At 38.3% G+C, this 22,746-nt stretch overlaps 1 protein-coding gene across 1 annotated transcript in view; it reads right to left on the bottom strand.

Moving 5' to 3' along the window:
• LOC131520887 (unconventional myosin-XVIIIa-like) overlaps positions 1–22,746 on the bottom strand; it is a 75,396-nt gene that overhangs the window by 26,196 nt on the left and 26,454 nt on the right. Inside the window, 10 exon segments of the mRNA XM_058745408.1 lie at positions 1,228–1,338; positions 1,340–1,380; positions 2,019–2,146; positions 4,829–4,940; positions 5,325–5,444; positions 6,594–6,683; positions 7,548–7,691; positions 12,457–12,585; positions 18,877–18,942; positions 22,201–22,310. Of these exon segments, the coding sequence (XP_058601391.1) occupies positions 1,228–1,338; positions 1,340–1,380; positions 2,019–2,146; positions 4,829–4,940; positions 5,325–5,444; positions 6,594–6,683; positions 7,548–7,691; positions 12,457–12,585; positions 18,877–18,942; positions 22,201–22,310 (1,051 nt within the window).

The following is a 22,746-nucleotide window of genomic DNA, read 5'->3' as shown; positions in this document are numbered from 1 at the left end:
TCTCTTGTTCTCCACCCCCTTCTCTCCGAGGCCCTGTTATGATCCCCTAAATGAGTCTTATGCAACTCTTCATGTTAATCCGAGCCCCACAGAGAGATGAAGGACCACTCTCCTTGCCCTCCCCCCATCTCTCCTACTGGCTAAATCTGCCGTAACCCTAAGCCTCTGGCCGATCATTTCATTTAGAGGACTTTTACACAACCCCACCGCAGTGACAGGCACAGCCTCCGCCTGTTTACTCAATCAGTCTAAAGAGGCTTAGCTGCAGCACCTTCACACATCACCATCACTCTGCTTACGGCCTGCTCCAAGTAATGATACAGATTTAATTTTGAGATGCTTGTTACTGATGCACCGGTGGACTACTCTTAAGGCTTGTTCACACAAGGATGAAACAGGCCTTACTCACATTTCCATCGTCAAGTAATTGTACTGTCCTCAAAGTTGCTGTGTGTAACAAATCATCAGAAAATATTTGATGTTTAACAAACTAGAGTTAGATAAAAAAATATTGATTTTCCAATTAACTGTGATCTTCATTTGATAGAGATTCTTAAAATCCTAATGTGTTTTTTTTTTTTTTTGCTCCGTGCCTATTTTCAGTAGCTCTGTTTTGCTAGATTAACTCATGCAACCACACAGTGCAGACTGTGTTGTTTATGGTTAAAATGATTTTTTCATGATATTCCACGTTAGAAGGTTAGCAAAAGAAATCATATTTTACCTGAGTTGTGAATGCTTGCAGTCTGTATCGATTGTGATTCAATAAAAAGATTGTGTACAGCGATAACAGCAAGAAACGTATTTGAATTGTCTAACAAACATAACACAACCAGTGTAGTAGTTCTTTTAATAAAGAGCTCAAAAAGAAAGGTTACGTACTGGTTTGAATCAGTCTAAAAAACTGTTCTGTATAATTTACATTCTTAGCAGAAAGAGAACTTCTTTCCCTATGTCAGAATATGCAAGCAAAATGGTCACCATAATGTAAATGCACCCAAAGGAATCATAAATAAATCAAACTCAAATGGAATTGAGAGCCTGTGAATCAGAATCGAATAAAATCAGCACATCTGCATTGATACCAAGCATTATAGCACACAGTCATGAAGAACAGGATTTTGGGCCAATAGGATTTCACTATGGGTGGGAACATACGAGCACCAAAATAACTTGCTGCACCATTCCTTAACTCTTGTTAGTAAATCTTTATCTAGTCTGACTCACTTGCGCTGTTTTTTCTCCAGGTCGTGGTTGCGGCTCTGCTGCCCCTCCAGGTGCAGTTTGGTGTCCTGCAGCTCGGCTGTCAGTCTCTGGCATTTCTTCTTCAGCTGCTGCGCCACGCTGCACCTCTTCATTGTCTGCCTGCAGGTCTGTCAGCTAAACACACAGATTCTCAGTGAGTCTGTACAGGTGGATCTGTCCATCCAGTGTGTGTCTTGTCTAGATGTATGAGTTTCAGCTAATACATTCAAGCTTGAGACAATACATGCTGTTGTGTTGGACCACACTGACAATACGAGTGAAGTCTGAGTCTTTATGATATGTGGGTTGGTTTGGTAGAATAAAGTCAGAAGGGATGCTGGGAAGGGATCATGATTTCCACAATCAAATGAAAATAATAATACAAAACAAAAATAATATCTGATAACATGTGTGACCACAAAACCAGTCATAATGGTCAGTTTTTTGAAATTGAGATTTATACATCAAGCTGAAAGCTGAATAAATAAGCTTTGATGTATGATGCATTGATGTATGGTTTGTTAGGATAAGACAATATTTGGCTGAGATACAACTATTTGAAAATCTGGGATCTGAGGGTGCAAAAAAAAATTTAAAAAAATTTTAAAAGAGAGAAAAATCGCCTTTAAAGTTGTCCAAATGAAGTTCTTAGCAATACATATTACTAATCAAAAATAAAGTTTTGATATATTTATGGTAGGAAATTTGCTAAATATCTTCATGGAACATGATATATATATATATCATTTATTGCGTGCCTAAGACATCCTTACCTTTCTTTCCAGCTGCCTCTTGTTTTGCTGCTCCACCTCTAGTTTGTCATCAAACTCTTGCTGGAGTCTCTTCTTAGTAAACTCAATCTCTCTGATTGCTCTCTCATACTTGAGCCTCCATTCTCCTCCTAAAAACACAGTCAGTGATGATTACGGCCGCACAATTCATTGTGAGAAAAAATTGTGAGATTACACAAATGCAAAAGGCTGTTATTTAATTAAATAAATGTCAATGCTTCAAAGCGAAGTGGCGGCACTCTTTTGTCTGCTGCACATAGTCCAAGTACTCCATCTCAACAGGTTCAGTGCACTTGTAGTTTGTGGTGCAATCTGAGATGTCAGATGTCTATCATAAAGCAGTTAAATCGTATTATTTGGAATCATAATTGCAATATGATTTTCGAGATGAAACACTGTGTGCCAGATTGTCCGCGGTCATTTCCTAAAGAGAGCCAAGGTTTAAACTATGGACCTCTGCCAGGGAAATTTCACTGCAATCCTTTTGATTATGGCTCACACAAAATCCCATTCTGTGAATTTGACAGATATATAACAAACTGGGAAAATGTACACAACTTAATAAATCAAAGCAGAAAAATGAAATGCTCTGAAACCTAGATATGAGAGGTGGCTTTAGCGATGGCATGCAGAATGGAGCCAATCCACGTCACCATTAGAGAACGTAATTGCTGGAGAGGGAATAAATCAAATGTTCGTGGATTAGCATTAAGCCTTAGAGATCAGCTGTGTGACACAGAGGTGAGAACAAGCAGTCACCAGTCTGACACATGCATTAAAATGAGCTCAGTTCATGACAGCAGTGATTCTAAGAACAGCACTACTGAGTATGATCACAGTCAGGCTTTCATAGAGAACAATATGAGAAGAAATAGGAAGGAGTGAGGAAGAAGTAAGAGTAAGAGTGTGTATGTTGAGAGGAGAAAGAGAGAGATTGAGAAAAACAGAAGCCACTTTCCAGGAATAGGGTATAAAATATAGCCTAAAGTAATTATTTCCCTTTTCATCAAATTTATAGTGAAAGGAAATGCTTAACCTTCAGAAAATACTGATCATCGACCTTAGATTGTCACGGTAAACTGACAACCAAGCCAGACAGCTATATTTTAAATATATACATTTTTCCATAGAATAGCATTTGAAACTAAATACATATTAATATTTTAATACATTCTAATAGAAAACTACAACAATAATAGACAAAAAACACTACCGTTCAAACATCTACGGTTGACAAGACTTTTTAGTAAGCATTAAGGTCTTTGCACATAGAGTCTGAAAATCTCATCTGAAATTTTTGCACGTTAAAAAATACATACGACCTCGTGTCAATCACGTTTACACACTGTGTTTTTGCATCCATAGCAAGCATTTTGATAGGAAAGGATGACGTATACGATAAAACGCATACGAAAATTTCGGACTCAGTGTGCAAGGACCTTTAGTCTCCAGTGACCACCAAAAATAAACATTTAAAATGAACTTTAAAAAAAATTATTTTAAAATGTATATGCACTGGATATGCAGCCAATGAGCTTAATGCCTTGCATTTATATGGCTGGCTAGTATCCACTGAGATTCCTACAGCACGCTTTCAGAGTTATCTGAAGCCCTCCACCTTCCCCAGCTCCACCTGTATAGATCTGCTACGGGTTATTTTACATGCTATTGTGCAGCACCAGTATGTCTTAAATACTCACGACACTGTATCGCCATATGCATTGGCAGCAGCAAGTTCCTGTACTTGCTTGATGCCAAGCAACAGCAGCAATAATCTACAACTACAGCAATAACCAACAGCAGCAGCAGTGTAGCAGATCTATTCCGCCAAGACCAAATACATTATCACTGTCATATCCATCACCATGCTAAACTTTTCCGAGAGTTGTCATGACTGAAATGTTGGTTTGCAGTATTTCCTATAATTTAAGAAAAATATTTATTAAAATAAAATAACTGGTAAACGGGTTGAATGGTTGAGCTTGATGAATCCAGTCAACACTGTAATAAAAATGGAAAATTCTAATTAAATAATTGACCTGTCTTTACGTCATGATGCAGAATGGGTCTAGCCTATTCGGCATTACAATTCACAAAATCAGACATGAACAGGGTTGCATTCAAAATGTGCAACAAAGTATTACTTTACTAACTGAATATAAGCTTTAGCAGTAGTTTGATGGTAAATATATTGAATTGTTTGATACAGTCAAGAAGGTAAAAATCTCTTGAGTTGAGCCCAAAAAAACTAATCTGATGGGTTTAAAAGTTACTTTTCATGCAACTCATAATTTTATGATGGATAGTTTTTGTAGTTTTTCAGTTCTCAAAGTAAAACACATGGATTTTTCTCTCTAATACTTAAAAAAAAAAAAAATAATGAGAAACCAAATTTTCCCTCTTCGTGGAAAGTTCCAGAAGCACAAGTATAAAGGAATGAAAAAGAGCGAGAGAGGCATAGAGAGAGAGTGAGAGCGTGCGTATGTTTGGTGTTTTCAGTGCCCCCTGGCATTTCCATATAAACAGCTTAATGAGGAGCAGCAGCTCTGATGCTACAGATTATTTTCTCATTTGTCTGGAGGTGCCACGCTGAAAAGCTCAGCACACCTGAAGCTCTCCTCCTCACCGGAGAGTCATGGGCCGCCACACTCATGGAAATCCTCCCAGATAACCCTTCAATTCTGCCAAAACGATTCAGGAAGGCTGTGATCGTTTTCACTCAAAGCTTTGCTCAAAGCTCAGCCATGAGGGAATCCCTTCACTGAGATCAGGAAATGACATCACAAACTCACCAGTGTCATCGTCGTCCATTTCCCCGTTGAGCTCTGATGCCCGTATGAGTCGTGCCTCCATTACCTCCATCTCCATAGACTCCATCTGCTTCTTCATAGCGTCAAACTTGGCCTGACATGCAAACACATACACAGACCCAGAGCACATCAGATCTCTGTTCTGCAGGGAAATACTCAGACCATCTGCTCACACAGGCAACCTTGAGCCTAAGAGACACATAAAACACACACACACACACACACACACACACACACACACACACACACACTCCAGGCATACAGAGACAAACATCTGCAGTCTCTCGCTCACACACACTGTCTTTCACACTGATATTTAATATGAGACGACACAATTTGTATACGGCTCACGCTCTGCTGCATGAACTGCATTGTCTGTGCATTGGCAGAAAATATCTATTTCAGGCATGAGGAGATTTCCTCACAGAAAACCATCAAGTCACAACTCTGTTTCTGTTCAGAGGAGTGCGTGTGGTACCTGTAGATCCTTCATGTCTTTCTCTAGCCTCAGTCTATCCGAGGTCTCGGACTCCAGCAGCTGCGAGGCGGATTCACCCGTGTTGCGCTCATCGGCGAGCTCTGATGAGAGTTCTGTGATCTGAAACACACACATAATGAGCAAACATGAAGTGCGCGTCCACTAGATGTGTCACACATGCTCTATGCAAACTTTAGAGTAACGCATGAGCTCATCTCTCGCTCATATGCAGCACTTCACATCTGTATCATCGCTCACATATTTCACACACAGATGACAGATTTTTTTTAAATGTGGTGAGATGGTGACGGCGTGAGCTCTGGGTGTCTATGACTGTGGGTGTGTGATTTTGTACACTGATGCAATACTGACATGTATAGAAATAACCTGATGTAGGAATATTATAAAGGACGCCTTATACTGGACATGTAAATGTGGGGACGCATTGCGCTTTGGTATCAAATTGACAAAACCGACAACAAAAAACCCTATATTTGGTAAAATGTGTTTAGCAGCTTTTATAAGCATTAATGTACAGTATAGTACTGTATCTAAAAATCATGCATTTGAAGATGGAGCCAGTCATTTAATTTAGTAATTCATTTTCATTAAATTTACTTTTTTCCTATTGCTGAATGTTTATTTGAATACTTGATATTGCTGTAACCTTTAATTCATTAATTTTTTTTAATAAGTTTTTGTTTGCTTGAATAATAAATAATAAAGATATTATATGAATATATAGGAATATAATATATATGAATATATATAAATACTATATAAATTAATGTAATATGTTACATGTTAATATAAATTAATAAATATAATATATATGAATATATTTCAATACTATATAAATTAAATGTAATCAATTATATTATTCAAATATAAAATATTATTGTATAAAATACTTTATTAACGTTTTCTTGAATAATTCATTTCATGGCATTGTTTTAATTGTTAATATTTACATTAACATGTATTTTTAAATAAAAGGGGTTATGTTAATTATTATAACCCCATACATTTTGCTGTTAACTTTATTTACAGTTAAAGTTATTTAAATGTAACCAATTTAATCTGTTGATATTTATATTAATATATAAATTCTTAAATAAAGCATACTAATTAGTGTAATCCTATTCATTGCTTACTGAAACATTGGTATTTGGTATGTGATAAACTTATAAACTTTAGTTTCTTTAAATTGAATTTGAATTGAATCTGAACTGAATTTGAAGTCAATCTCAATTGAATTTCAGCACTAACCTTGCTTTCCAGTCGGTCACTATTGAGCCTCAACTCATTCCTCTCCTTCTCCACTTTCTCCAGCTTCAACTTGAGTTGCTGAATTTCCTCCTAAAGACAGACAGGCAATCGAAGGAACAATAATAAGACAGTCAGAAAGATAGGATGACAAAATTCAGCTATGATGTAGAAAAATGACCACAGACAGTCAGACATTCAGACACAATGACAGCCTCTATATTTAGCGAAGTATAGAGATAGACAGGTGAGATAAATTAGAAATGGTAACAGAATGACAGACAGGTAAAAACCCTGCCCTGTTCTCTGAGTCTCTGTGACTCCGTACTGCAAACCTCCTCCCACTTTCCTAAACTTTTCTTTTGCCAACTTGAGAGAACTGCAGGCTACAGCCAATCAGTTGCAGCTCTGAAGGCTGTTTGTGCAGAGGAGATAGTGACTCTGTGTTTGTTTTTTAAAAGCAGACTGTTTGGAGGCAGTGTCAGCACCCGTCTGTCTCTCGCAGGAGCACGCCTGACTGCATGGCTACACAAGAACTCAGCAGGACGCGGCCCAGCGGACGAATCACGCACGCACACACACACGCTCTGTGACATGCTAATGCACTCCCCCGCGGGAAGCAGAGTTGCTTTTGATCCAGCTAGCTACATAGGTAATGTATGCATACACACAACCCTGCCACTCTCCCCACACACAAACACACACACAACTCTACAAACACTCAGATTGAGGCGAAGCCGCAGAGACAGTGATCAAAGAGACGGGCGCTTTGGGTGCGACTGAGAGCTGCAGTTGAATTTGAGAGGGACCCCCGCAAGGCGGAGAAACCGAGAGGGGCATTAAAAACCACACAGATGGGCTTTAAATTCAGCTGTGCTATTGTCAAAAGGCAAAACCTGTACATGACATGCCTATTTAGAGCATTTGAAGTGGTTAGTGAAGATGACGGGCACTTACGTCTTTGCCGCGGATCTGTTCCTCTGTAAGCTGAACCTCAATGAGAGGACGGACGGTGGTGAAGACCTTCCACCACGGCCAGCCTTTCACACCCCGGTTCTTCTTGATGTTTTTCTGGATGCAGCGGATTGCCAAGTCCTGGATCTGAAAAACAAAGACATTGTTTATGACTGCATGTTCTTCCTACTGCTGTGCTCGTGAGAAATTGTCAGGTCTTGTGCTTGTGAAGTACAGTGGTTCAAACCAATCAGAGGCCAGATGGACAATAGCAGGCCTGTGTTTAAAGGCCAGGGCCCCACAGTCAAAGAGGTTCCCTTTGGGAAGCCAGCAGTGAATGGACCTTTTCAGCTCCAGGACGTCCACAGTAGGGTCCGCCATAAGCCTGAGGGTGGGACTATTGTCTCTAGGGGTTCCTGAATGTTCACACGCAAGGAACCACAAAGTGAGGTGTAACCCCAAGACCGAGCAAAATGTTTTATCATGAAATATTGAGAAATATTTATTTTTTGAAAACTAAATTATAGTATTTAAAAAAGTTTATATTTAAAAAAAAGTTTAAACTTTATTATTTAACAATAATATTTGTAAAACATTTCAAATGTTACATTTAGGAAAATGGATGTAATATTAAAAAATAAATAAATAAAATATTTACTTTTTACATTTTATTCATTACATTGGATAGGCCTACTTAAGAATTTTATAGATTTATCATATTAAATGAATTTTAATATTTAGGAAGTGTTTAAATATAATATTTAGAAAAAAAAATTTTAAATTTTTTTAAAAAAATAATAATAAATAAATAAAATATTTAAATAAATAAAATATTTAAATAAATAAATAAATAAATAAATAAATAAATAAATAAATAAATAAATATATATATATTTTTTTTTATAGTGTTTTCTCTTATTTAGTTAGTTTTATATTTTATTTATCACACTGGGTAGGGCTACTCATCAATTTCAGAGTGTTATCAAAATTAATTTAATTTAATATTGAGGAAATATTTAAATTTAATATTAAAAATAATAAAAATAAAAAATATATATATAAATAAATATATAATTTTTAATAGTATTATATATTTTATTTATTTACTGTTATATTTTATTTGTCAAATTGGGTAGGCCTTCTTATCAATTTCAGAGTGTTATCATGAGGCTTATGAAAATCTATTAACGAGACTGTATGTATTTTTCATATTTCTAACATGGCATGAACACAAAGTCAGTCATCTTACACATCTCAGTGTGCTACCCACTTATTTCCACTCTAGACTATAAAAAAAAAAATGCTGCTCTACTCCATCAAGTGGACATAAACATGGCTTGCATACTAACCCTCAGCAAAACACCCATTACTTGTGTTGATCACAGGAAGAATAAATGGAAAACAAACATTTTCTTCAATGAGGCCGTCAGAAGGCTATACAGAGGAGTGATTCTGGAGTCTTACCAACTGTGTAGAAATGCAGCTCGAAGCAAAAGCCCCAAGCTCCTTTGAGTAATTCAATTAAACTTCAATACTACTTGGCAGCTGATTTAAACCCTGCATAAGATTTACATGCTGCAGGAACAGGGACGATTCAAATAATAGAGGATTATCTGGAAACCCAATTAGACAGGCCCAATTCAGCACATTAACGGGACCGAGTCCATGCACGTTGCATTCGAGCTATGTCTAATTTGTCACGGCAAGAAAGCTTCGGCACAGAACAGAGGCAGCGTGTGACCGACATATGCACCGCAGCTCATTTGCCACGCTTTGACCACAACAAATGCCACAAACAGCCATCTAAACAGCTTGTAAGACACGGCGAAATCAGGAAGAGCTTCCTAATTAAAATGGCCGTCTGGAGGAAATGGTGCCTGTGAGCCCTGGGGCCTGGCAGGAGCGGATGCGACTCCAACAAAATCGGCCACAACCCTTCCAACAGGTGTGTGGTGTGAATTTGAATACGGATCAGCAGGTGGCATTCATCTGCACGTATGAACACGAGGACATTTGAGCGCACTCACTCGTGTCTGCGAGGGCACCTGTTCACACTTGGAGCGAAATCTTGTGTCTTTAGGCAACGAGTTAATTAGACACACGATTGGCATTCGTGAAATTCCCAGCTCCCTCTAGTGTCATTTCTGTTGAACGTCAAAGAAACTTGGGGAGGGGCCGGCGAGCTTCAAAGAAACCCACGTGGAGTTGTTCTCCTTTCAGATGCCCCCCACAGAGACAAACAGAAAGGAGGAAAGAGGAAAGACAGAAATCTGGAGGGACTGAAGGCTTAGAACGCGCTCTAAAACTGGAACAGACTTCAAGGTGCTGAGATCCCTCCATTATCGATCTGAGAGAGAAACAAGCAAATTGATTTTGCATTGTGGCATCTGTGGTTTGCCACAGGAAGCCTGGTCCCACATGGCTGTCTCTCAGGGATCCGCTGTAACAATTCAACTCAACTCTGCTTGTCTTGACATTAAATACATCCTATAAAACAAAAATGACTCCATCACATCCACTTCCACTTTCTACTCACTTTTTTTAGATTTTGAAGAGGATATGATACTGAGATTCTGTCCAAGACTGTTTTCATCACTGGGTCAGCCTTTGTAGTGCCTCATAACCAGACATTTAATCAGAATAATGGTTAAATTTGAACATAAAGAATGGAAGAGACCATTTTATTCCATGTAAAATAACTGACCGTAGTTCATTTTGCAGAAGAATACTATAAAATGATTAATATGTACTTTTTTACATTTCCATTCAAAAGGTTGGGTTCAGTAAGCTTTTTTGATGTTTTTGAAAGAAGTCTCCTATGCTCACCAAGGCTGCATTTATTTGACAAGAAAATGCAGTGAAATATTGTTATAATTTAAAATAACTGTTTTCTATTGTGATATATTTTAAAATGTATTTCTATGATGGTAAAGTTGAATTTTCAGCAGTCATTAGAGTCCAGTCTTCAGAAATCATTCAAATATGCTAATTTGCTGCTCAAGAAACATTAAATCTTGATACATTTAATTATTTGACAAATGGAAAGTTCAAAAGACCAGCATTTATTTGAAATAGTTATCTTTTGTAATATTATACATAAATGTCGGTCACTTTTGATCAATTTAATGCTTCCTTGCTGAATAAATGTATTTCTTAAATAAAATAAAAAAAATACCCCAAAATTTTGAATTTTGAAATAAGAGTGTTAATGCCCATTTCAAAAAATATTTAATTAAAACAAAATTAAAATTAAAAGTAAAAGACAGACCGAATGTCCATTTGTGGCAGGTTGTAGACAAAAAAAAAAAAAAAACTACACAATTAAAAAGTACCAATTATTTCACAAACATAGTACCTAGTGGAATTTTAATTGTAGTAAGTGCCTCAGACATTGTCCTTAAAAATGTATTTCAAAAGATCTAATGTCACTAGCAGGAAAACCAAATACTTTGACTATTTCATTCTCAAAAGCGTTTATTTGTGTACCTTGACCTCCAGAAATTCAAATTAACTTCCATTCAATCAGATTACAGCTTGTCAGAAAAAGAAAGTGTTGGAATTTTATATTTAAGTGTTGGCATGTAATATTCATTATATAGTCACTGACAAGTCCATGGGTGTCTGAGGTTATGGCCCATCAGGAGACTTTCTACAGCTACAACCCAGCACAAATCCCTAGACTCATCTCTCAGTCTAGCATGAAGCACAGGTTTCTGACATGTGCTTGACAAAAGATTTCTTTCTAAGGAAATAAATTCCTTTGGGGACAGGTTGCTGTGATTCAGAGGCATCCAGACAAGGCTCTTTGTTGGGACAATAATTTTACAGAAAGCAGAAAATAACAGTGAACCCGCCAGCAAATGGAAAGCCGCAGTACTTAGTCAAGAACTTCTTCAAAGAAGTTAAACAAATCTAGAAGTACACAAGACATTTTTTATGGCAACAGCTATAAAGCGGCTCACCTACAAATCAGCGTTACAAAAGACGCCTTACAAGGAGCCCTACTAAACAACGGAGGCAAAAAACAGATCTAAATGAAGAAAACAACCCCTACTAACATCTACGATACAAACAACAGCCCACAAGTGAAAACAAACTCCCTTTACTTACAGCAAAACATCCAGTAAACAGTCTTGTCTCCTGTCAAGAGCTCTGAGGTAAACTGAAAACAAAGTTTCACCAAGGAAAGCCTTCTTGGTTTGTGTACAACACTGAAAGAGGAAGTGGATGTTGTTGATGAAGCTGTACTGCCAAGGCAGCTGACCACCGAGGGCCAACAGCAGCATGAGGAGTTACATCGAGCCCACCTCCTTTCACACAAACTTTACAGAGACAGGGGCCCAGTCTTCTCAAGAGACAGAGACAGAGTCACAGGCAACTGTAGGACCGGCCCTCACATCCTGAGCCAATCCCACTGAGGACAGCATGAGTGTGGAAGTGAGGAAGTGAGAATAGAGCACAAAGGATCAGAGACTAAAAAGGAAGGCAGAACAAAATACAAGACGCTGGGGCTTAAACCCAAAAAGAGACGGCGTGAGTGGCAAAGCAGAAATTAATGGACAGAGAGGGGATAGGCGAGAGTGCAGGGCACACAGTGGCAGGAGAATCGATAGGCCTGTGATGGAGGGCAGTGGGGTAGGTGTCTTCTTCCCTGGAGATGCTCTGATTGAATGTTATCTGTCAGCCAAGGCCACAGCCAGAGGGATTTTCTCAAGACAGCATTGACATTCTGATGGACTCCGAGACAAACCTCACGACAAATGAACTCGAGCGCTGAGAGCGGGAGAGACGCTCAAGCACAAAACATTTCCACTTTGCTGGAACAAAAAGTGGCTTAAAATGTCTTAAATATTTCATACAGTGTAAATTATTTACATTATGAATTCCTTTTTATGAGGTAAGGAGGACTTACCTTCCTCTTCTTGAAGGCTTGTCGGGCCAAGTAGCCCCTGCACGCTGCCTGAAACAGGGTGATGTTGCGTCTGGTCTGGATATCTCTGTGCTCCTCTAGCTTAGCCAAAACACCTGCCCTGAAGAACACCTGCAAAAAGACCACTGCTATGAGATGTATGGAAATACAATAAAACTTTCACTGAATTCATCACATTTGGTTAATGGTACAATGTTAATAAAAATATTTAATATTAAATTCTGTTTGTTAAATTTATATTTATTAATACAAATAAATAAGTTTGTGTGTGTGTGTGTGTATATATATATATATATGTATATGTATATACAGGTGCTGGTCATTTAATTAGAATATCATCAAAAAGTTGATTTATTTCACTAATTCCATTCAAAAAGTGAAACTTGTATATTATATTCATTCATTACACACAGACTGATATATTTCAAATGCTTATTTCTTTTAATTTTGATGATTAGAGCTTACAGCTCATGAAAGTCAAAAATCAGTATCTCAAAATATTAGAATATTACTTAAGACCAATACAAAGAAAGGATTTTTAGAAATCTTGGCCAACTGAAAAGTATGAAAATGAAAAGTATGAGCATGTACAGCACTCAGTACTTAGTTGGGGCTCCTTTTGCCTGAATTACTGCAGCAATGCGGCGTGGCATGGAGTCGATCAGTCTGTGGCACTGCTCAGGTGTTATGAGAGCCCAGGTTGCTCTGATAGTGGCCTTCAGCTCATCTGCATTGTTGGGTCTGGTGTCTCTCATCTTCCTCTTGACAATACCCCATAGATTCTCTATGGGGTTCAGGTCAGGCGAGGTTGCTGGCCAATCAAGCACAGTAACACTATGGTCATTGAACCAGCTTTTGGTACCTTTGGCAGTGCGGGCAGGTGCCAAGTCCTGCTGGAAAATGAAATCAGCATCTCCATAAAGCTTGTCAACAGAAGGAAGCATGAAGTGCTCTAAAATCTCCTGGTAGATGGCTGCGTTGACTGTGGACTTCAGAAAACACAGTGGACCAACACCAGCAGATGACATGGCAGCCCAAATCATCACTGACTGTGGAAACTTCACACTGGACTTCAAGCAACATGGATTCTGTGCCTCTCCACTCTTTTTCCAGACTCTGGGACCTTGATTTCCAAATGAAATGTAAAATTTACTTTCATCTGAAAAGAGGACTTTGGACCACTGAGCAACAGTCCAGTTCTTTTTCTCCACAGCCCAGGTAAGATGCTTCTGACGTTGTCTCTGGTTCAGAAGTGGCTTGGTAGCCCTTTTCCTGAAGACGTCTGAGCGTGGTGACTCTTGATGCACTGACTCCAGCTTCAGTTCTCTCCTTGTGAAGCTCTCACAAGTGTTTGAATCGGCTTTGCTTGACTGTATTCTCAAGCTTGCGGTCATCCCTGTTGCTTGTGCACCTTTTCCTACCCAAATTCTTCCTTCCAGTCAACTTTGCATTTAATATGCTTTGATACAGCACTCTGTAAACAGCCACACCTTTCAGTAATGACCTTCTGTGACTTACCCTCTTTGTGGAGTGTGTCAATGTTCGTCTTCTGGATCATTTCCAAGTCAGCAGTCTTCCCCATTATTGTGGTTTCAAAGAACAAGAGATACCCAGAATTTATACTGTAGGGATGGTCATTTATTCAAACTAAAATGTAAATATTCTAATATTTTGAGATACTGATTTTGACTTTCATGAGCTGTAAGCACTAATCATCAAAATTAAAAGAAATAAACATTTGAAATATATCAGTCTGTGTGTAATGAATGAATATAATATACAAGTTTCACTTTTGAATGGAATTAGTGAAATAAATCAACTTTTGATGATATTCTAATTATATGACCAGCACCTGTATGTATGTATGTATGTATGTATGTATGTATGTATGTATGTATGTATGTATGTATGTATGTATGTATATATATATATATATATATATATATATATGTATGTATATATATATATATATATATATATATATATATATATATATATATATATATATATACACACACACACGCCAAGATACATACATTTAAATATTTCAGTTAATTAATGCATTTGTCAGACACTTTCACCCAAAGGGTCTTAAGACATACAGTAATGCAAAGATACATTTAAAAAACAAATTAAAAAAAAAAAAAAGGTTTAGGATCAGTAAGACTATTTCAAAGAAATAATTTTTTTTTGCATATGCATATTAGAAAGATTTCTGAAAGGATCATGTGACATTGAAGACTGGAGTAATGACTGCTTTCAACTTTGCCATCACAGGAAATTATATTTTATAATATATTGCAATATATTAAAACAGACACAGTTATTTTAAATTGTAACTATTTCACAATATTACATTTGTTACTGTACATTTGAATAAATGCAGCTTTGGTGAGCATAAAAATTACTCAAAAAAATCTTCCAGACCCCAAACTTTTGAACTTGTGTATAATTATTTTTTTTTAATTAAAAAATTTATAAATACAAATATATTAATATATATTATTTAGATATATATAAGTGAGTGATATATATACAATTTCATAGTCCCAGATTTTCCTTTCCTGCAAATAAGTTCTGCAGTCACCCTGTCTGAAAGCGTGAGGATTTCCTCTAAACCTCTGCCCATGCTCTGTTTACTCGTAATTTTCCGCTCTGTGGTGGGGGTGTCAAATCGAGGTGGATTAACACTTCGGAATCCAACTCCATTAGGCCATTTAATCAGAGAAATTTGAGGGAAGTGGACCTTGCGTTTTTTGCAGACGTGCATTCATCAAACTCTGTGGACATGGTCTAATTGCATTAGCATTCTATTAGTTTTAAAGATGGATTAATCTAGATGAACAGAATCCTAATTAAAACCGCACAGAATCTGGGGTGTACCTGAGACCCTGTGCTGGAAAGAAGTACTGCTTTGGGAAATTGGTTTGAGAGATATATATATATAGATCTATCTATCTATCTATCTATCTATCTATCTATCTAGAGACAGACAGACAGACACAGAGAGAGAGAGAGAGAGAGAGAGAGAGAGAGAGAGAGAGAGAGAGAGAGAGAGAGAGAGAGAGAGAGAGAGAGAGAGAGAGAGAGAGAGAGAGAGAGAGAGAGAGAGAGAGAGAGAGAGAGAGAGAGAGAGAGAGAGAGAGAGAGAGAGAGATGATAGTCCACTGCTGCAATTACTACTCATCTGAGGGAATGGCAACAAATGCCTCTTGATTGAGCCTTTATCTGGAGCAGCTCTGCAGTATAATCTTCCTTTTTACATCAAAGGCAGCCAGAGCCTTTCAGTGATGTAGAGCCTTGGTTATTGTTATTACAGGAGGCAATCTTTCAGAGCTCCAAGCATCAGATCATAGGGGAGAATGGAGTGTTATGAAATGATTCCATATTCATGTAAAGTTTGACAGCTTTCGGACCCCATGGCATTCGACTGCCAACCCAATGGTACCACAAATAAAAATAAAAGACAATACATTTACCTGAAACGCTCCCCACAACCCTTTACAACCCCGTAAATTAGAACATCAGGGCTGAGCTACCTGCTGGGCAGCCAATACACACACACACACACACTTATCTGCTTTCAGGCAGGTGTAATATCAGAGAGGGACCACTCCACCTCAGGAGAGTAGCAAAGGAAAATTGAGTTTCATTTCTCAATGTCAGTGAAGATGTGCCGCAAAAAAAGCCTGATATCACCCAAACGAGAACTTCATTCATGGTCCTCTCGAGTCAAATGTAAGATTCGGTGGAGATGCTAAAATACTCACAACTACATTACCCACGGCATTAGGGAGCATGTGCGAAACACTATTTTACTGAATTACATCATCCTCAGAGACTCTGTTGGAAGGGTTCACTTGAAGAACATGATGATAGTGTTCAGAAATGTCTCTGTTGCATGCGGCTGCTTGTTAGCCAAGTCGCCCCATGACATTCACCCAGCAGGCCTGTGATTCGCCAGGCTTTTCCTCACAAGAGCACCGAAGGTCAGCGTGGTGGAAAAGTCCTTTCACGGGGGTCAAATGGCAGCGTTTTCCATGGAGACTGAGAGAATGACATTCCTCACGAAGAGAAGGGGAAACAAATGACGATGGAGGAGTGCAAAGAGAGGAGCTTGTGTGTAAGTCTGTGGGGAGTCTGTGATTTAGACGGATGTATTGTACTAAGGTGGCAACTGTACAATGACTGTTTTCAATAAGCAGTGGAGGGAGTTTATGATTGCTTGGGATCTTGTTCACATCAACACTGACTCCAAAAAAATTTGGACACATTTAAAAATGTCTTAATGTTACTACAGTAGACATAAAACTAAGTGGCATCTGTACACAAGAAACTAGGGGCCAGATTTACTAAACGGGGCAAATTAGCGTTAGAGCTCAATTCCATAAAAGCGCCGATGGGAGGGGAAAATTCTGTGTGTGATTTACTGACAATGCACACATTAAAAGAACACAGACGCAGCCAGATCATTTCCATAATGACCAGTGCAATCTACCAAAAACAGTGCAAATTGCCACCTGCTTTAAGACATGCTTTGTTTGGCCGTTAAATAATGACGCAAATACCAGTCATTTGATGAGTGCATACATTAGTAAATCACGTTGCGTGATTCATTTTAATACTCTCCTCCCATAAATTTTGCATCTGAAACGGAAACTCCTACAAATGCATATTCAGTAAGGTCAGGCACAAAAATAACTCTGTCCAAGCCTTTTCAGCGGTAATTCTTCACTGCGCGTCATAAGTAATCCTGACAGTACTATTTTAACGCCAAAAGATGGTTTGCACTGATGAAAGCTGTTAGTAAATCTGGCCCTAGAGCTTTCCTTTAAATTAAATTAATCTTCCTTTAATACTTAAATTTTTAATAAGGTTTCAAAATTACTTTAAAAAACCATAAGTAAAAAATTTAAAATAGGTTAAAAAAAAAAATAGCCCTACTATTTTAAACAAAACACAGTAAAAAAAAATAAAAAAAAATAAAAAAAATAAAAAAATTTAAACGGCCACTGTATGTACAAATCACCATCAGTGGTGTGAAGGAGAATTCTAAAATGATGGCCGCCAACTATTTCCTGGACACGTTTTTATCTATTCCCATTTATGTAATCAGCTATTTATCAGATTGTCATTATTCTGGCTCTCTCTCCAGGCTTCTGTTCTTTGTCTGGAAGCACAATATCTTGCTGGGCTGATTGGTGTTTGTAGTGAGTTATCGTCGTGCGGCAAGCCAGAGTAAACCAAACAAAGCAAGCCGGTGCCTCGCCAGAATCAATCTATCGTCTACAGAAGATGCACAAAAGGAATTCTGCTTTAATCATTCGAAGTTTAGGGGAGACCCAGTGTGCAATAGCACAACCTTCCAGCCTGGCTCATGTGTTCTCAGAAAACCTCTGAATAATTGTCTTTCTCGCTCCAACACGCCCGCCAATGAGGCCTGCCAACGATGCCAGCCATGTCCCATCTGCAGCTTAGCATTCTGGGTAAAGCGTCGGCCCAGAGCAGAGAGTTCTTCACGGCGGGAGAGGAGGAGACGAGTCTTTCTGGCCGAAGCCCACCCTGCCGAACTTTCCATCCAGATGTGAGCACAGCGGCAGAGCGGATTAAAGTCTGTCTGTGTCTAAGAGGTGTAGAAGAAGCAAACGTTTCGGCAATCTAAATGGAAATCATGCCATCTGTTTGGAACTGATCCTTGTGACTCAGGCCGAATCTGTATGCCACAAACTGACTCAATGCACTGATCCATAACATAGAGCGACTGAACATGTGAAGTCTTTCTTTTTTGAGATGAATTTAGAGCTTCGCGAGTATGATAAAAAAAACAATGGTGTCATTATTTAGCTCAAATCAGTTCAGTGTTGATGCAGGCTGTGCAATAAATTGTATTTTAATCATAAATCACAATTTCTGCTTCTGTCGATTTATTAAGCACAATCGTCAGCAATATTTGTCTGCTGCTTGTTTATCCTGGAAAACTTTCATTTTAATTTGTCATTTGTGTTATCTTACATTGGTAAGAAGCCTTCACAAGCTTTCACTGTTGCGGTTGCCAGATGTCAAGAGTTTAAATCCCCCAATCTTAAAATCAACAGACACGTCTGTGATTGGTTACAATGCTCAGTTGCTACGAAACACTGTAAATAGATGTCGGTTTACTCCTGTTGCATGATGTGTGCATTGACACTTTTCCGTAAATCGCAATCTTGACTATTTTTTTGATTAATTGAGAAGGCCTAGTTAGCGTGTTGAAACATGCCAGACACTTAAATTACTTAAAAACTCTGCTGGCTAGAGTGAACAGCTTAAGAATTGCAGGTAATGAGCCACTTCTAGTTCTAAAATCATTAGCTACATTATCGTTTTTAATGTTTAGTACATGTATTGTGAGGAATGACTTACCCTGCTCAAGCCCATGTGATAACTGCTTTTTTCCAGCTCAAGAGACTCCAGCAGTTCTTCGACAGCCTAAAACACACACGTATAAAACCATGAGACAGACATAAAGATCTAGTATGACTTCCACCTCAGCAGGGCACCAAGTGGACAGAGTGCTGACTGGGGTGCTCTTTCTGTCCAAAAGCTAAGCCACCTTGGGGAAACCAGGTCACAGACAACTGTCTTAATGTCTGACCCCTCTCTTCCACTCACCCATGAGTGCTTTCTTCCTGACAAGATGTCAGGCAAATAACAACATGGCAGGGGATTAAAAAAATCTCTGTGGACTGATGACTAATGGCTAGAGTTTGAGCTAAAAGCACAGGGAGGTATTGAGTGCTCCCTGCTGGGGCTCAGGGACCGACTGGTGAACAGGTTCAGCAGTGAGAGACAAGCCAAAAGCCACGTCTCAGACTGAGCAGCAGCAGACAGATCACAGGTCTAATGGGGAATCTGCTGAGAATTAGTTACCAAAGAGAGACCTCTGAAAAACATAGCAAAAGCAACATGAAAACAAAGATCATTCTCCTGAGATACATATAGGCCTATTTGAGCCTATAACATGTTCTAATACTGACCTATTACCTGTGTGCTATAAAAAAAGATAATATACATACAATACCAGTTAAAAGTAGTACGTCATCAAACAACAAATTGGTATTGGAACTGGGACCAAAAAATGTAATCAAAACTATATTTTTTTATATTATTTTCCTTTTCTCTCTGGTCCATTCATACAATAAAATAAATAAAATAAAATTGGATCCACTGTATACTTGAACTTTATAATTTGAAACTAAATCATATTAATTCTAAACTATATTTTAGATAATTTTCTAAATAAATAAATTAATGAATGAATGAATGATTTAAATTAAATAATAAAATTCAAATTAATTTAAACTACAATTTAGTTCACTCTATGGTCCAGAAAAGAGAATGAGAAAGAGAAAGAAAAGGAAAAGAGAACAGTTTAGTATCACTCTCTGGTCCATTCATGCTCATAAAATAAAATTAAAAAATTTAATAAAACCAAATAGTTTAAAAAAAAAATGATATATATATATATATATATATATATATATATATATATATATATATATATATATATATATATATATATATATATATATATATATATATATATATATATATATATATATATATATATATATATATATATATATATATATATATATATAAAATTATATTTTTTTTCTCTCCTATGGACACAAAAGGGCTATTTCTCTCAAATATTGTTCACAAATCTGTCTAAATCTGTGTTAGTGAGTACTTCTCCTTTGCCGAGATGCTCCATCCACCTCACAGGTGTGGCATATCAAGATGCTGATTAGACAGCATGATTATTGCACAGGTGTGCCTTAGGCTGGCCACAATAAAAGGCCACTCTAAAATGTGCAGTTTTATCACACAGTTTTGACTGCAGGAATGTCCACCAGAGCTGTTGCCTGTGAACTGAATGTTTATTTCTGTACCATAAGCCGTCTCCAAAGGCGTTTCAGAGAATTTGGCAGTACATCCAACCGGCCTCACAACCGCAGACCACGTGTAACCACACCAGCCCAGGACCTCCACATCCAGCATCTTCACCTCCAAGATCGTCTGAGACCAGCCACCCAGACAGCTGCTGCAACAATTGGTTTGCATAACCAAAGAATTTCTGCACAAACTGTCAGAAACCGTCTCAGGGAAGCTCATCTGCATGCTCGTCATCCTCATCGGGGTCTCGACCTGACTGCAGTTCATCGTCGTAACTGACTTGAGTGGGCAAATGCTCACATTCGATGGTGTCTGGCACTTTGGAGAGGTGTTCCCTTCACGGATGAATCCCGGTTTTCACTGTACAGGGCAGATGGCAGACAGCGTGTATGGCGTCGTGTAGGTGAGTGGTTTGCTGATGTGGTGGCGGTGGGGTTATGGGCAGGCGAATGTTATGGACAACGAACACAGGTACATTTTATTGATGGCATTTTGAATGCACAGAGATACCGTGAAGAGATCCTGAGGCCCATTGTTGTGCCATTCATCCACGACCATCACCTCATGTTGCAGCATAATAATGCACGGCCCCATGTTGCAAGGATCTGTACACAATTCCTGGAAGCTGAAAACATCAAAGTTCTTGCATGGCCAGCATACTCACCAGACATGTCACCCATTGAGCATGTTTGGGATGCTCTGGATCGACGTATACAACAGCGCGTTCCAGTTCCTGCCAATATCCAGCAACTTCGGACAGCCATTGAAGAGGAGTGGACCAACATTCCACAGGCCACAATCAACAACCTGATCAACTCTATGGAGATGTGTTACACTGCGTGAGGCAAATGGTGGTCACACCAGATACTGACTGGTTTTCGGACACCCCCAATACAGTAAAACTGCACATTTTAGAGTGGCCTTTTATTGTGGCCAGCCTAATGCATACCTGTGCAATAATCATGCTGTCTAATCAGCATCTTGATATGTCACACCTGTGAGGTGGATGGATTATGTAGGCAAAGGAGAAGTACTCACTAACACAGATTTAGACAGATTTGTGAACAATATTTGAGAGAAATAGGCCTTTTGTGTACATAGAAAAAGTCTTAGATCTTTGAGTTCAGCTCATGAAAAATGGGGGCAAAAACAAAAGTGTTGCATGTATAATTTTGTTCAGTGTATGTATGCATGTATGCATGTATGTGTGTAAGTTTAGTAAATTCATTATTACCATTTGATACATTACCATTTATATTTTTCAAAAAGCCAATAAAGTATTTAAGCATACGCATTTGGATCAAACTATATTTAGGGTCATGAGAAACCTACGTTCAGTTAAATATGTCCAAATGTTTAACTGATACTAGGCCTATATATATATATATATACACACATACACACACATATGTATAATGTGCATATTTAAAATGTACATATATACGCATATACATCCATTGTATACACAAAGTTCAAATTAAGACATTACAGATCTTTGTAGACTCAATAACAGAAGCGGGGTCAGTGATAGGACAGGATGCCACATGATGCCACTGATAGAGTCGTCACTCTGGGCCCTGATTAAAGCCTTTATTGCCCTGTCACCAGAGCAGAGCTGAGATTAAGGGGGAAAAGATGTGTACTACAGCCCCATTAATCAACAACACAGCTCTCTGCCCTGAGCACTGTCATAATCAATTACATGGAAGAGCAGCTCATGAAGGAGGAGCCAAAAGGCGCTTAGAGAAACAACACACTCACAAACACACACATTAAAAGGACACTCACCCTTCTCTCATCGGTTACGATGTAGTTCCGCCCATGTTTCTTTGTCAGGTGGGGAGTCAGCACATCAAAGCGGCGACGGAACTCCGAAAAGACCAAATGATCAGGATAACCTTGCGGAAAAGGAGAGCCGAATGACAGGAGCATTACAGGAGAAGGACATGTGTGATTCTAGAAATCTAAAAGTTCCGTGGAGGTTCAGCAGAGAGCAATGATGAGGGCATTGGTCAGTCGCTTATCTTGAGAATGTTGTGCTTACTCAGGGCTTTAGGCTGAAATGTGCCAAAACATTTTCCAGTGACATTTTGCTGATTTCACTGCAATGTTTTCAAAAAGACTACTCAACAAAATAAGCCCATGAACGTCTTCAAGAATAAAAAAAATGACATCTAGAATACCACATAGCGTCTGGCCACATAAGACCTACAAAAGGTCAACAAACCCTGCGAGAAAAACGCGATATTCGGAAAAGTCAAACCTGCATGGAAAATTTGAACTTTGAAATCTTTCCTCTCTTCATACATTTTTCCCCACATTCTCTTCAAACTA

This window comes from Onychostoma macrolepis, chromosome 15 (genome assembly GCF_012432095.1).
Source record: "Onychostoma macrolepis isolate SWU-2019 chromosome 15, ASM1243209v1, whole genome shotgun sequence".
NCBI classification, from domain to species: Eukaryota; Metazoa; Chordata; class Actinopteri; order Cypriniformes; family Cyprinidae; genus Onychostoma; species Onychostoma macrolepis.
The sequence above is the reverse complement of the archived record's forward strand: the minus strand, read 5'-3'. Positions and strand labels throughout refer to the sequence as shown.